General features: G+C 39.6%; 1 protein-coding gene across 2 annotated transcripts in view; it reads right to left on the reverse strand.

Annotated features, from left to right (window-relative positions):
* NAV3 (neuron navigator 3) overlaps positions 1 to 14,178 on the reverse strand; it is a 787,742-nt gene that overhangs the window by 58,434 nt on the left and 715,130 nt on the right. For both annotated transcript variants that reach the window (XM_019543171.1, XM_019543169.1), the window contains 3 exons: positions 11,731 to 11,772; positions 9,204 to 9,364; positions 5,337 to 5,525 (listed from right to left, as the gene is read on the reverse strand). In XM_019543171.1, coding sequence (XP_019398716.1) covers positions 5,337 to 5,525; positions 9,204 to 9,364; positions 11,731 to 11,772 — 392 coding nt within the window. The remainder of the gene's footprint in view (positions 1 to 5,336; positions 5,526 to 9,203; positions 9,365 to 11,730; positions 11,773 to 14,178) is intronic.

Genomic DNA, 14,178 nt, shown 5'->3' on the forward strand with positions numbered 1-14,178 from the left:
CTCAATAACTGAGCATCTCTTTCAAAAGGCAAAGCAATCTTCCACAAAGAGCAGCTATTAGAGGTTATCAATACATGTATACACAAACCCTGTGGTTATTTTTCTTATTCTTGAAATGATTGCCTTAAATGGAGAGACCCTTGCCTGTATACTCAAAATGAAACAGATTTTCAATAAGATACAATATTTTCACCAGTAAGGCAAATATTATTTCTGTTGTTTTGGCAGTGAAGCACCTGATAAATATAGGGTTTAATGAAATCAGAATTGGATCTGTTAATACAGGTCTATCCAAAATGCAGGATGTAGATACCATTGCAACTCCCAGGTCTTTCTTATCTGGGGTTATGTTATAATTCCTTTTAGATGAACCCAGAACATTGTATTCTGTGACTTGCAGCCTGCACTGGAATCTTTGTCTTAAAGATGAGGGCTACCGCACTATGCACCAGTATATTCCCCTTGGGCATCAATGAATTTTACCTTCAATGAGCACTATAATGACTGGCTTTAAGTAATGGCACATGGCCACCTGGACTGTTTCCAATGGGACTACCGTGGGAAAAAAAATTGGAAACCCTTCTTTTCAGCTTCAAAATGTTTCTTTAAAACAGATTTTATCAAGGGTAAAGTTCTAATAGAGAACCTCATGGAAGAGCTGCTATTCTATTTTTATTATAACATGAATTTCTATTCCAAGTTTTTTTTTTGCAGGAAAGGCACAATTTGGAAGATTATTTCATGTCTATACTTAACTGGTATACTTTTTTACTAAACGTATTATGATATTTTTGGTAACTAATCAATGCAGATTCTGATGCTCTGCACATGAGATATTTCTTACAGACAACCTAGACTTTAGATAACATTATTAAGTACTAAAAAGGCATCTGATTTACTTCAAGCTTCTATGCCCATTCTTAGATTCTTATAAATGTATCTGTAATGCTGTTGCTTTCATCCATTTCCATCCTCTCTCCTTCTTAGTTCAGGGGTCTGAACTTGGGTCTTTGGCACCAACACCATGAGTACTAACTTTCCAGCTTGTCCTTACTGTCACATACTCAAGTTTCCCTTACTTTCACAATCTCACTTTCTCTTCGGTCTCCCTCCTGTTACTTTACAAACCTGCCTTAATTTCCCACACAAAATAACATACGATGGCCCCACCACTTTTCCCATCCATGCTATCCATTCCCATCCATGTCTTTCCCCTTACCTATAAGGTTTGTGAATTACAAAGATTCATTTACTATTGCAGTACTGATTTACCTTTTCTAACTCACTCATGAATCCATTCCAACCTGACTTCTATTCTTTCCACTTGTGAAAACGCTTTTTCCAGTCTATTTACCTTATTCTTTCTTAGATTTTCTGTCCATTCCCTACTTTTCCAGACACTCCCTTGCAAGTTCTCTCTCTCTGCCCCAAAGAGGGATCTATTCTTGTTCCCCTTTAAACCCTATGATGATATATCATATTAGGGGTAAGTACAGATAGTCAAAAAGCCCTGAATCAATTCATAGATTCATAGATGCAGGGTTGGAAGGGACCTTGTAGATCTTCTAGTCCGACCCCCTGCCCTGGGCAGGAGAGAAAACTGGGCTCAAATGACCCCAGCTAGGTAAACGTCAAGCCTCCTCTTAAAGACCCCCAAGGTAGGAGCCAGCACCACTTCCCTTGGAAGTTGGTTCCAGATCCTAGCCACCCTGACTGTGAAGTAGTGCCTTCTAATGTCTAGTCTAAACCTACTCTCTAACAACTTATGGCCGTTATTCCTTGTTACTCCGGGAGGTGCTCAGGGGAACAAGGTCTCTTCCAATCTCCACTGGTCCCCTCCTAGTAAGTTTATAGATGGCCACCAGGTCCCCCCTCAGCCTTCTCTTGTGAAGGCTGAATAGGTTAAGGTCCCATAACCTCTCCTCATAGGGTCTACTCTGCTGTCCCCTGATCATGTGAGTGACCCTCCTTTGGACCCTCTCAATGCTGTCCACATCCCTCCTGAAGTGCGGCGCCCAATCAATCTTCAATCTTCACAGGTTAGTCTAAGCTGCATAGATTGAACCAATAAGCAAGTGAACAAATATTCACTTTTGATTCTGGAAATGCAGTCACATGCCTGCAGTGGCCCAGGCCAGAAGCCCAGGGGCACTAGATCATGCCTCTCTGCTTGGCTGTAGAGGACAGATTGAACCTGGGGCGGATTTGGGACAGAAGTTCAACAAACCAGTTTAATCTAAATCAGTTAAGTCTGATACTACATCCACCCAGTTTTATCTTAAATGGGTTTCAGCAATTTTGAAAGCAGTTTATGTGCACTAAACTTTTGTTGCATTACACATTTGAACTGGTGGTAAGGTGGTGAAGGGGCCAGGAAGACCTCTTGGCTTACCAGAGGAGTCAAGGAGTACTTAGAAAAGAAAAAAAGAGGCTTACAGACAGTGGAAACAAGGGGTATATTCCACCAAGGAGGACTATACAAGCATAGTCCATATTTGGAAGGAGAGGATAAGGAAGGCAAGGGCGGTGACCAAGACCAAGTTGGAGACAGAAGTCGAGGACAATAAGATGTCCTTCTTTATGTATACAGGGAGCAGAAGGAAGACCAAAGGAAATGTGGGGACCTTGAAGAATGGGATGGGGCAGCTGATAACAGACAGTCAGGAGAAAGCTGAACTCTTTACTGAATACTTTGCATCAGTGTTCCTGCATACAAACGGTGGTTCCTCCTTGGTTGGATATTGGATGGAAATGGTGGGGGGAAGAGCAGGGCAATTGGCGACCAATGGTCAATGTCAAAATGCTGAGGGAATTGGCTGGAGTCATTGTGGGACCATTGGCAAAGGTATTTGAAGACTTGTGGAACTTGGGAGAGGTCCCAGAAGGCTAGAAAAGGGCCAATGTGGTGCCAATCTTTAAGAAGGGGAGTAGGAGGATCTGGGAAACTAGAGGCTAGTCAGTTTCACCTTGATAATGGGTAACATTTTGGAAAAAAATATCAGGACTGGCAGAAGGCATGATGCTGAAGAATAGCCAACATGGTTTAATTGCGGGCAGGCTGTGTCTGACTATCCTCATCTCCTTCTGTGATCAAGTAACGAACCACTTATATGTGAGAGATGCAGTTGATGTTATATATTTGGATTTTAAACAGGCATTTGATATGTTCTCCCATGACATTCTTATAAAAAAAATGGGAGATTGTGGGCTAGCAGAATCCATGGTCAGGTGGTCGGGAACTGGCTAAGGGGTCGAACCCAGAGAGTGTTAGTGGATGGGTCTGTATGGTGTTGGCAGGAGGTGGCCAGTAGTGCCCACAGGGTTTGGTTCTTGGCCCCATGCTGTTCAACAACATCCTTATCAATGATTTAGATGAGGATGTGGAAAGCATGCTGGCTAGGTTTGCGAATGATACTAAGTTATGGGGAAAAGAGGTCACAATAGGGGATAGGATGTGGATCCAAGTGGAACTGGACAAGCTGGAAAGGTGGGCAGAGCAGAACCAGATGCCATTCAATAAAGATAAATGCAGAGTGCTTCATCTAGAGAAAAGTAGCCAGTGACATGAATATAGGTCAGGAGATGTCCTGGCCAGCACAATGGCTGCAAGAGAATTCAGGGTTATGGTTGATAACAGGATAAATATGAGTGGTGTGCAACACCGTAGTCAACAGAGCTAGTAGCATACTGGGATGCATTAGCCGATGCACTGCAAGCAGGGCTAAGGAAGTGATATTTCCTCTCTACTCAAGTGTTGGTGAGACCCCAGCTCGAGTACTGTGTCCAGTTCTGGGTGCTGCACTTCAAAAAAGATGTGAAGAATCTTGAAAGGTCCAGAGAGGAGCCACAAGAATGACTAAGGGCCTGGAGGAGAAACCTTATGAGGACAGACTAAGGGATGTGGGACTGTTCAGTCTGGGGAACAGAAGACTGCAGGGGGACTTGGCAGCAGTCTATAAGTATGTAAAGGGGGAATAACGGGAGCTGGGTGAAAAACTATTCACTATTATTCCTCCAAGGGAGGACAAGGAGCAATGGCCATAAACTTTTAGAGGATAGATGAGGTTCGATGTAAGGATGAACTTCTTTACCGTAAGGATGACCAGAAGCTGGAACAGACGTCTCAAGGAGGTGGTGTAGTCCCCAACCTTGGAATTCTTCAAGAGAAGTCTGGACAGACACACATCACTGGGATCATTTGATCTCAGCAGTATTCCTGGCCAGGGCAGGGGGTTGGACTTGATGATATTTCAAGGTCCCTTTCAGGCCTTAATTTCTATGATTCTATGGTTTCTGATCTTTTATGTGTAATTTCTGTCCCTAGCCTATATGCTTACAAGAATTTAGCTACCAACTTTTTTTTTTACTTCTACTCCTAATTCTGCATATCAAGCTGCCTCACTGTCTTCAAAAAACAAAAGAATGTTAAAAAACACACATACAATATGTGATTTGTTTCACTCAGTACATCTCAACTCTTCTTTAGCTCATAAATGACAGCTGTTTCAGGAAAAAGGACTGACATTGTTTTTGTTTCTTGACCAGTACCAAGTCCTTTCTAGTCACTGAACTGATTAATAAAAATAACAATAAATGACAGAGAAAATAAACAACATGAGCTAGGAGATCCCAGGGATTAGACTTAAAAAAAATTATTGGTGGGTAAGAGTCATTTTACTGATGGAAATTGGCACAAGGATGATTCAGAAAATGCTGTACAAAAGGATTTAAATGCAGCACTGTGATAAAAAGCAAGTTTAAATATCTGGTAACAGTTTTACCAAAAAAGGCACAAAAGAATCATATACACAAAAATGTAAGCAAGATAGGGTTCAGTGGAAAAAAAGGAAGGTGAAGATATTTATGGATTGTTTGATACAAAAGGTTGAACAGGAATTAAGTATTTCAAAGGAAGAGGTGGTGTTGTATACATGATAGATAAGGAAGTCTGCTTTTAGCCACAACATCTTCCACAGACGAGATAGCAGAGGTGAAGGTAGCAAGGCATGGACAAGCATTTTAGATGATGTCGCAATAAGAGTACAATCATTCTCCCAGAATAAAGGCTTCTTTTCATATTTTTGGAACCCACTTCCCAGGAGTATAAAAATACTTAAGACAATTAACACATCATACAATTAACACTGCATTCAGTCCATATAGAATGTTTCTTTGTAACCCCAGATTAAGTACTCTCACTTGTACTTCAGTAAGACAGAAATTGCCACAAGCCAGCTCACTATAATCTAAATATTTAAAACTCAGTTCACATATTTAAAATGAATTCTTCCACATTTGTGTTATCTTTGCTTGTTAAAATATGAATTGAGCCTTACCTTCTTCCATACTGTCTCTGAATGACCCTGAATGACTGATTGCCCGTGGTCTCTCTTCTAAGGATGTTGCACTGCCACACAGCTGCGAGTCGTCATACAGGTCAAAAGAAGTATCTTGTGCAGGGATACTGTTTGAACGCATCATGCTGGGTCCAGGAAGATTAAACTGAGACAGGTTGGTTGGGCTCACTGCAATGCAAAACTTTGCTTGTAAAGTAGGTTCCATTATCTGGGATCTGTGTTCCATTCAAAATAAAACTGAGCATGAGTAAAAAGCTTTCATTCATAGGTCTGAAGTAATCATACAGAAGTCAATCTCAAGGGAAGCTGGAGTTAGATACAGTAATACTGTCACAGCACACATGCCAATATCTGAGTAACATTTCTTCACCGTGACCACCAAATGCAAGGTGCACTAATAGACAAAATGGGGAAAAAATTAAAGATATGAAACCTGCACCTTAAACAATTAAAAGTGAATATGATTTTGTCATTTTTGCTCATGGAGGAGCTTTAAAAGCCAAGCTAAGTATCCTTTGTAGTTTAGCACTTCAAATATCAATAGTAAATATTATATATGCTAAACTGGTGCCTTAATGCTCTGAGAATGAGGCACTACACAAACACATCTGCTTATGGTCTCTATCAAAGGGATTTCTATAGCACTTATTTTTGCAGAACATAAATGTTCCCACTTGGGTTAATGAGGTCATTTTGAGAAACAAGAATAAATGGTAGGCTTTTGGTCCAGAGGCACTAGTACTCTGTCAGCTACTTTCATTTATTGGTTTGCAAGTAGTATGAGAAGCTTGATATGATTCTCCTAGATTATGTGTGAAAAGAGTCTAGAAAACACTATTTGTTTGTTCACAGCTCCGCCTGTTGAGTCAAGTGTTCTGAACTATTGCTCTAGATCAAAGATTCCCATCAGCACAAGATGTGTTTGTAATCATTAACTACTGGAACAGCAAAGTTTTTCCAAGAGCTGTTTATTCCATAGCAAAGTGATACTTCTAACAGAACAGGGATGGAGACAAATATGCCACTGTAACCACTGAATAACAGAAAAAATAGGGTTGACAGGGACCTCAGGAAGTTGTCCGCTCAAACACACTGCTCAAGACAGGCACAGCTCTGCTTAAACCATCCTAGAAAATGTTATCTAACTAGCACTTAAAAACTAACAATAATGAAGATTACATTAATTTCTCTAGGCAATCTGTTCCAATGCTTAACTCTCAGTGCAGCTAGAAAGTTCTTCCTAATATCCAACTTCAGTATTTTTCCTGTTGCAATTTAAGCCCATTACTTCTTGCCCATCCCCTGTGGACTAGAGAGCAGCTGAATGACTTCCTCTTTATAATAATATTTTTATATCTTTATAATTTTATTTTATATTTGAAGACTACTAGCAAATCTCCCCTTAACTTCCTCTTCTCCAAACTAAATGAAATCAGTTCTTCTTACCCTTCCTAGTAATTCAAGTTTCCTAGACCCAAACCTGTTTCCTTACTCTCCTCTGGACTCTTTCTAATTTGTGCATTTCTTTCTTGAACTGTGGAGTCCAAATCTCCAGGTGAAGCCTCACCACTGCTGGCAGAATGACTTCCCTTGACTTTCACACAACACTTTTGTTAATGTGCCCAGGTTGCTTTTAGCATTTTTTCATACTACATAGCTAACTCGTAACAATCCACTATGAGCTCCCATTTTTTTTATTTGGGCATTTGATTGTTCCATCTCAAAAGTGGTACTTTGTACTCGTCCTTGCTGAATTCCATTTCTGTTTACTTCAGACCATTTTTTCCGTTTTATTGAACTTATTATGAATCCTAATCCTATCCTCCAAAGTATCTACTATTCATCCCAGCTTGGCATCATCTGCACATTTACTAAGTGTGCACTCAAGTCCAACCTCCAACACATTAATGGAAACATGAATATAATCTAAGATATTACTCTGTTTAGACCCCAGGCAGATCCCTGGAACACTCTGTTTAATACCGCCCTCCCCTCACCCCCCAAGTTAGATACTAAGCCATCAATGACTCCTCTTTGAGTAGTCATTTATATTTGCCTTGTGCTTGGAGTAATAATAATGATGATAGTTATGGAAATGTAACAATAGAGAGGGAAATGTAACAATAGAGAGTGGGACAAACCATTACTAAAGACAGCCACTTGGTGTTTTAAACTGGTATAAATTTATGGAAAACATTCCCAAAACTACCTTACTTAGACTGTGTCTGATTTTGCTTATAATCGAGTCTTAGTTTGGATATTTACATATGAAATAAAGTGTGACTGTGCTTGATCAAGTTACTATCTAGTGGCTGTATCCTACCTATGATATAATTTGACATATGTACAGAAGTGCGAATGTTTCATAGGTTATTGTTAATTGTACAGTTATGACCTAAAATAAAAAAGCTTAGTGAAAAAGTAAGTTTACATGCAAATAATTCATCTTTGGCTTGGCAGTCAAACCTAGAAATTATAGTAAAAAGAGAAAAAAGGGATCAGATTGATTTGGAATACAATTTAGAATTGATTTATTTTCTGATTGAAATAAAAACAAAACAAAATCTTTTTGGAGTCAAATGGAACATTTCATTTCTGCTGCCTATAATAAACGCAAAATAAATGACAAGCTACACTGGGCAAAACTGAACCAGGAGTCCCTCCTTTTACTTGATAGGACATTAGTGCAGTAATGCAGGATGTGGGACAGCCAGATTCAAATCCCTCTTCTGCCTAAGGGGATCTGAGTGATGATAACCTGCTCCAAAAAGAGCACCCTAATCAGCAAGTTACAGTGGTTTCTGGCATGGTTACTGTCAATCAGCTCTACTAACACTGTTCCTCTTTGCAAAGATTGAGCTAGAAAAAGAGAATGTCTCTATTGTATAGTGATTAAGGAACTTTCCCCTCAGGGTGGACGACTGTGGTTGAAACCTGCTTGCTGCCTTATTCAAAGGAGGTATATGAGCCTACCCCTGAAGGAAAATGCCATGACCCCTAACTAATATCAGGGAAACAGAAATAGCAACAACAGGAATAATAGAAGAAATTCATCCCAGATTATTCTATAGCACAGGGGCTAAGGAACTGTCTTTGAAAGTCTGTGATGTAGGTTAAAATCCCCAAAAGTAGAAGAGGCATTTTAACCTATGTAATCAACCTCCTGGGTGATGGCTATAACCAAGAGGCTACAGGAAAAAAACTTCCATTTTCCCCTTTTTCAGTTTTATGACATTAGTCCTACATTTCCATGCCTTTTATCACATATTTTGACATTTCTGAAATATTTTCTTGACTTTGTTTCAGGTGGGATTTTGGTTAGGTATATAATAGAAAACAGTTCCATCAAAAGGCTCTGGGTACCAATCCAAATGCTTCAACATTTGAAGGTCTGTAGAATGGAGTCTATTTCAAACCAGAGCCTCAGTGTGGACCTTCACCCAGGACTGGGGTGGGAAGGAGGCATTAAGGATCTAATTGTAGGCCTACTAAGAGCGGGGAAAGGTTCTGTTGATCCAGGTGAGTCCTGGATCCAGTTGTAAGTGGAAAAGGATGCCTTTGCGTTTAAGACACTGCATTGATACATATGAGTTTAATTCCTAACTGTCTCAAGACTTGTTTGGCAAATTACAAGAAACCTGTCACTCATTTCCACAAACAAAATAGGCATACACTTCTGCCTATATTACAGAAATGCTGACAGGATAAGTTAATTCATAATTCTGTGGTACCTGAATGAAGGAAAGAGAGAAAAAAAGAGAGTACCCACATAGCTAGAGTAGTGTTAAAAGTTGAGTTATATGATTATTTTCTAGTGGAGGCAACAAGAAGGTTAATTTCATTTACCTAAGTTGGAAAAATGGTATTTCCCAGTTGTAGAGGAAGACATAGCTGAAGGAGAAACCAGAGGGGACTGACTGCCAGTGTCCTGCAGACCTCCAGTTGAATGGGAGCGCAGCCATTCCTTGCCTTCCTCCTGACTTGTCTGCCGAGATGATGGGGTATATCTGAAAAACCACATCTGATACGCTTAAACCAGTGACAAAGTAAATGGTTCACAAAGAAACAGATACAATTTAACATTCAATACACTTTGCTCATCAGACAAAACAAAAACTTGAACATACTGAATCTAACTATAGACAATTGTTACCATACCGTTGATTTTATATCTACCTGAGAAAGAAAAAGCTCCAAACCCCACCCATCCCCACAATATATTAACATTCTTCTTCCTTGGGTAATATATGATGATAAATCATACAAAACAGACAGCTGAACTGATAGGAAAGGACTTAAGAGCTAAAGCATGTGAATAAAATGAAGCAAAGCCCAAGTACTGTTTCAATAAAATGGATAAATGACAGACTGGAAGCCAAGAAAGGTAAGTAGCTGCTTACAGAAATGACATCTGCCACAGGAGCATTAGAGCACACGTGGACATTCAATAAGACAAAGGGAGCAGAAAAGGATCAACAACTCTGAAGAAAGGAGTTTCCTTTGGTAGAGATAGTGATCCAAAGTGGTATTTGTCTCTTGGAAAGCTTCTTGGTATTGCGTCCTGTCCTAAGTTGGGTGGAGCGGGAAAGGGGTAAGGAAAAATACTTAAGTGGGAGCAAGGTGTCTGGAACACCAACAACCCCCCTCCCCACCCCTTTGGAAATCAAATTAGTTATCAACTGTTTGCTACTACCATCCAATGAAGCAAGTGCAATGGTTGGACAATGCAAGGGGGAGATCTGATAGCTCATTGCTCAGGCTTTTGTGGCTGAGCTAGAGAAGGAAAATTCTAGTACTGGTTAAAGTTACACATTAACATGTGGAAGCATTTCTCATATTTTGCTTCTCAACCAGGAGCCAGCATGTATCTTTCTCTCTGTCAGCTTGTTGTAAAATTTAATTCATCATAATTCCATGTTGAGAACATTATTTACTACTATCATGGCCCATCAAAATTCCTCAGCCTTCAGAGAGGTCAAGGTTTTTTGATATTTTGACTCCAAGTTTATAAGGCACTAACATTTCTGATTAGAAAATGGAATAAATGAATTTTTCATATTAAATTTGGGGGTTGGGCACAAATATTTTTAAATGATCTTATTTCAATTTAACCTTTTTATCTTTTCCTTCTATAAATTTGGTACAGAAGGGCTGGTCACTGGATCTGAGTGGTGCCAGTATGACAATCCAGGGTTGGATTTTTAATTGAGCTCCAATAACTATGCTGACTTAAATTAGGGTTCAACCTACAATGAACCAGAAGGTGAAAATCCTAGGACAACAGACAGTGACCTATGTGGCAACATACTACCTCCTTTCTCCCACTCTTTTTCTTTGGGCTTACCCATGCTTGCTGTTTACAGCATGCATCCACAAAACTCCACCTTGTCTCACTTAGACTCTTTGGAGGGCACTAGCTGGCTGCTTTTTCTCTGTGGTTCTTTGGGGCCTACCCTCCATCCAACAGAGCTCTTCTAGGATGAAGGGGAATTTAGCCCAATCCTATTTAACAAAAAATGGAGTGGGGAAGGGTGACACCATTATATATCATTAATACTTTGGGTCAGTCTTCAAATCCCAGAAGACGTGCAGTTCCCTGTCCATAACATAAGGGATGAAAGCAATGCACTGCATGTCTTGTATTTTTAGGTGCATGCCGTGTGTAAGTGTAGCAAAAAAGAAAAAAATAGTAATAAGGGGGTGGATTTCACATGCCACTTTATCCAAGAAGAAAGATCCGCTGGGAGTATCCACCCACTGCCTCTCCCCTCATCCACCAACAGATCCCAGAACAAGGATGCACAACTGCTGGCCTTGATATCTGAGGAAACCAGCAATGGAGGAGATTAGTTGCAGAGGTGCAAACTGAGAAGGACTGGGTCTTAATAGGACATGTTTTATGTCTTTAAAACTTAGATGCTGAAATAAGCCTTTTTTGGGTTAGGGATCCAAAGCCCCTTAAAATGGATCTATAATCTAAAAACCACGAATATTTGTATTTAGAACTAAAGTTCAAGCCCATTTCTAAAACCTTGTTATTCTCCAAGTTTTAAACAATTAGCCTCATTGTGTTGCCAAGGCACTGTGTTCTTTTTTTTTAATTTAAAGTATTGAATTTCTTTTAACATTCATCACATGAAGAAACTATTTTTAATAGTGTTTGCTTTTCAGGACATATCTTTAAACTCAATTTACTCACTAGGCCAGACTGGAAAGAGTAAGTCCAATGTCAAAGGTCTAGTTTGATTTTAAGCTAAGTACCAGGAGCTCTGTTGCAAATGGGATCAACAGAGGGAGGAAGAGTAGGAGAGACAGGTAAGAAAAGGTTACAGAAAAACAGAGAGGCCGCAGTCATGCTGAATAAAATATATACCTTAGTCCCTTTTTGGGTAGTGTATTTCTGTCAAGCTGCATGCTGTTAAAACAAAAAAAACCCCTAAGGACACACAGTAAACAGGACTGTTCAGGATTAAAATTTCTAAAAGTCCAGATATGTTTGCATAACAAAAGGTCATTTAATTTATTTTAATATATCTTTCACGATAAAACTCTGACTCATTAGAAAAGAGTATAAGATATGGGTTCATTTTTCATCCAGACATGCCCTGGTCTGGGTCAATAGCCATCTGGAGACTGTCCAAGTTAGACAGATCTTCTGCCCCAAAATTGCTAAACTTCTTTACCAAGTCATACAGACTCACCCTGAAATCTGTGAGAATCATATGGTCACAGTATGAATCTGCATTTTTCACAGTTTCCAGTGATCCTCTAGTAGGTTTGCCTAACAGATGCAGGTTTTATGACAGCATGGTCTTGCCAGAAGCCAAATGACAGCTTCAGTTTGTAGAATTATGTGCTACATAAATGGAGGTCCTGCTTCTCTGTGGTCTTGCAGCCTTTGTAGTCAACATGAAGCCATAAAGAATATAGAATTCTATCACATTGTAAGGGCAGCAACATTTTACACACGTTTCATGCTAGACAGAATAACTACATGAGACACCACACAATGGATTTTACTGATAAAAACTCTTCCACAAACGGAGTTGTCTGGAAGTAATTCCCTGACCTTCTGTCAAATGGGAAACATGCAGGCACTGTCTCTTCCCATAGCTATTTGGGACCGTGCCTGGCTGCCAATATCCAAATTAGCTTTCTAGAGAATGAAAACATACTTTTGTCTTTTGGAAGCAGAATTTGATGCTCATATGTGGATTCAGCAAAATGTGCTTGGGGAGTTTACTTAGTACATGACACTTCCATAAGAGACTGAGCAGTATGTACTAAACGTTCTAGCATGTAGCAATGAGTGGGCTTTAGGTGTATACTTCCTAGCTAAGGAAATGTCCTAAAACTTTCACACACTCTTTAATGATCAAGTTCCATGGTGTTAGCAGCCCTCGTGTTGGACTGACCACTGGCATTTTTAAAATAGTGCCATGTAATGTGGCTCAGAGGAGGTCTATTTGAGAGGGTGTTGAAAATAAATATTAAGGACCCTAAACATTGATGAACTCAGTGGAACTTAACTGGTCTTAGCAAAACAGTAAGAATTTTTAAAGCAAAGTCTCCTAGTTAACCAGGATCTAGCTTTATGCACTAAGGAAGAATTTGGAGAGGATGTAATTGGCAAGAAGTGGCTGGTCCAGTTATAAAATATGGCTTGATAACTAGCATGTTGCTCCCCACATAAACATAAAATAGCTTAAAATGAGATTACAAGGAATTTAATGCATGGTTCATGCATTAAGCCAAAGGGCCCTGTTTCTTGACTGGTGCCCTTAGGTATCACTGTAATACAAAAGAAACGATAATGAGCATAATGGCAAAAACCATTTTCTTCAGCATGTAGACAAAATCCATGACAAGCAACAGATTTTATGAGGCTACTTTTGGCAGCATACTTTTTTAAGTATCATAAAATAAACATGCTCCCTGGCCCTAGATATAAATGCTATATGGTATAGACAATCAGTGCTTGAAATGTTGTAAGGTAATAGACACTGTAATCAAAGTGCCTATTTAACAGATGTTTGTAATGCCCAACAAAATGCCTAAATAAAATGAAGGCTGGTTTTTTGGTTGTAGCAGTGTTGGTCTATGGCCATAGGAAGGCAAGGTTCTTTGATATGTGATATCTTTTATGACACCAGCTGACTTAGCAAACATTCAGGCGCAATCACCCTTCTTCAGAGATAGGGAGTCTCTGGTGTTCTGAGACTCCAAAGAATGAGAGAAGCTAAAAGTGTGGCAGGACTTCAGTGAAAATGTAAATGGGCAGAAATTAGAAAAACAAAAGGTGAATCAGGGAAAGGAGAGGGAAAAAAAGCAGGGGGAAAAAAAGGCCAAAGGTGAGTAAGGGTGTGTAAGTACTGATTCCAGCTGCTCTCATGCCTTGGAGTCTCAGAACAGCAGACTCCCTATGCCTGAAGAAGGGTGATTGTGCCCGAAAGCTTGCCTTTGAACCCTTTGAAAACTTTGAACCCTGCCTGCCTAAATAAAATTAAGGTGATTATTCCTTAACCAAGGTATGGAAATTATTGCAACTGCCTACAAATAAAGATCAATATGCATGTATTGTGTATTTAAAAATATGATTAAGTCCTTTTGACTAAGCCCCCAAACCTGAGATGTCCGTGTGTCATCTTATGCTCATTGGTGCTAATATTACAGCATGTTAATTCAGTTCCCTAACTGACCAAAGTCTTTTGTTTTGAGGACCAGGAATCACACTTTTCCATTTCAACCAGTTAAATTCTTTGCTTCTACACAAATCAATTTCCTAACAACAACATGGTTTTAAAGGAAGTCTAGAACAGTA

The sequence above is a fragment of the Crocodylus porosus genome, unplaced genomic scaffold, assembly GCF_001723895.1.
Source record: "Crocodylus porosus isolate Cpor-Errol unplaced genomic scaffold, CroPor_comp1, whole genome shotgun sequence".
In the NCBI taxonomy this organism is placed as follows: domain Eukaryota; kingdom Metazoa; phylum Chordata; order Crocodylia; family Crocodylidae; genus Crocodylus; species Crocodylus porosus.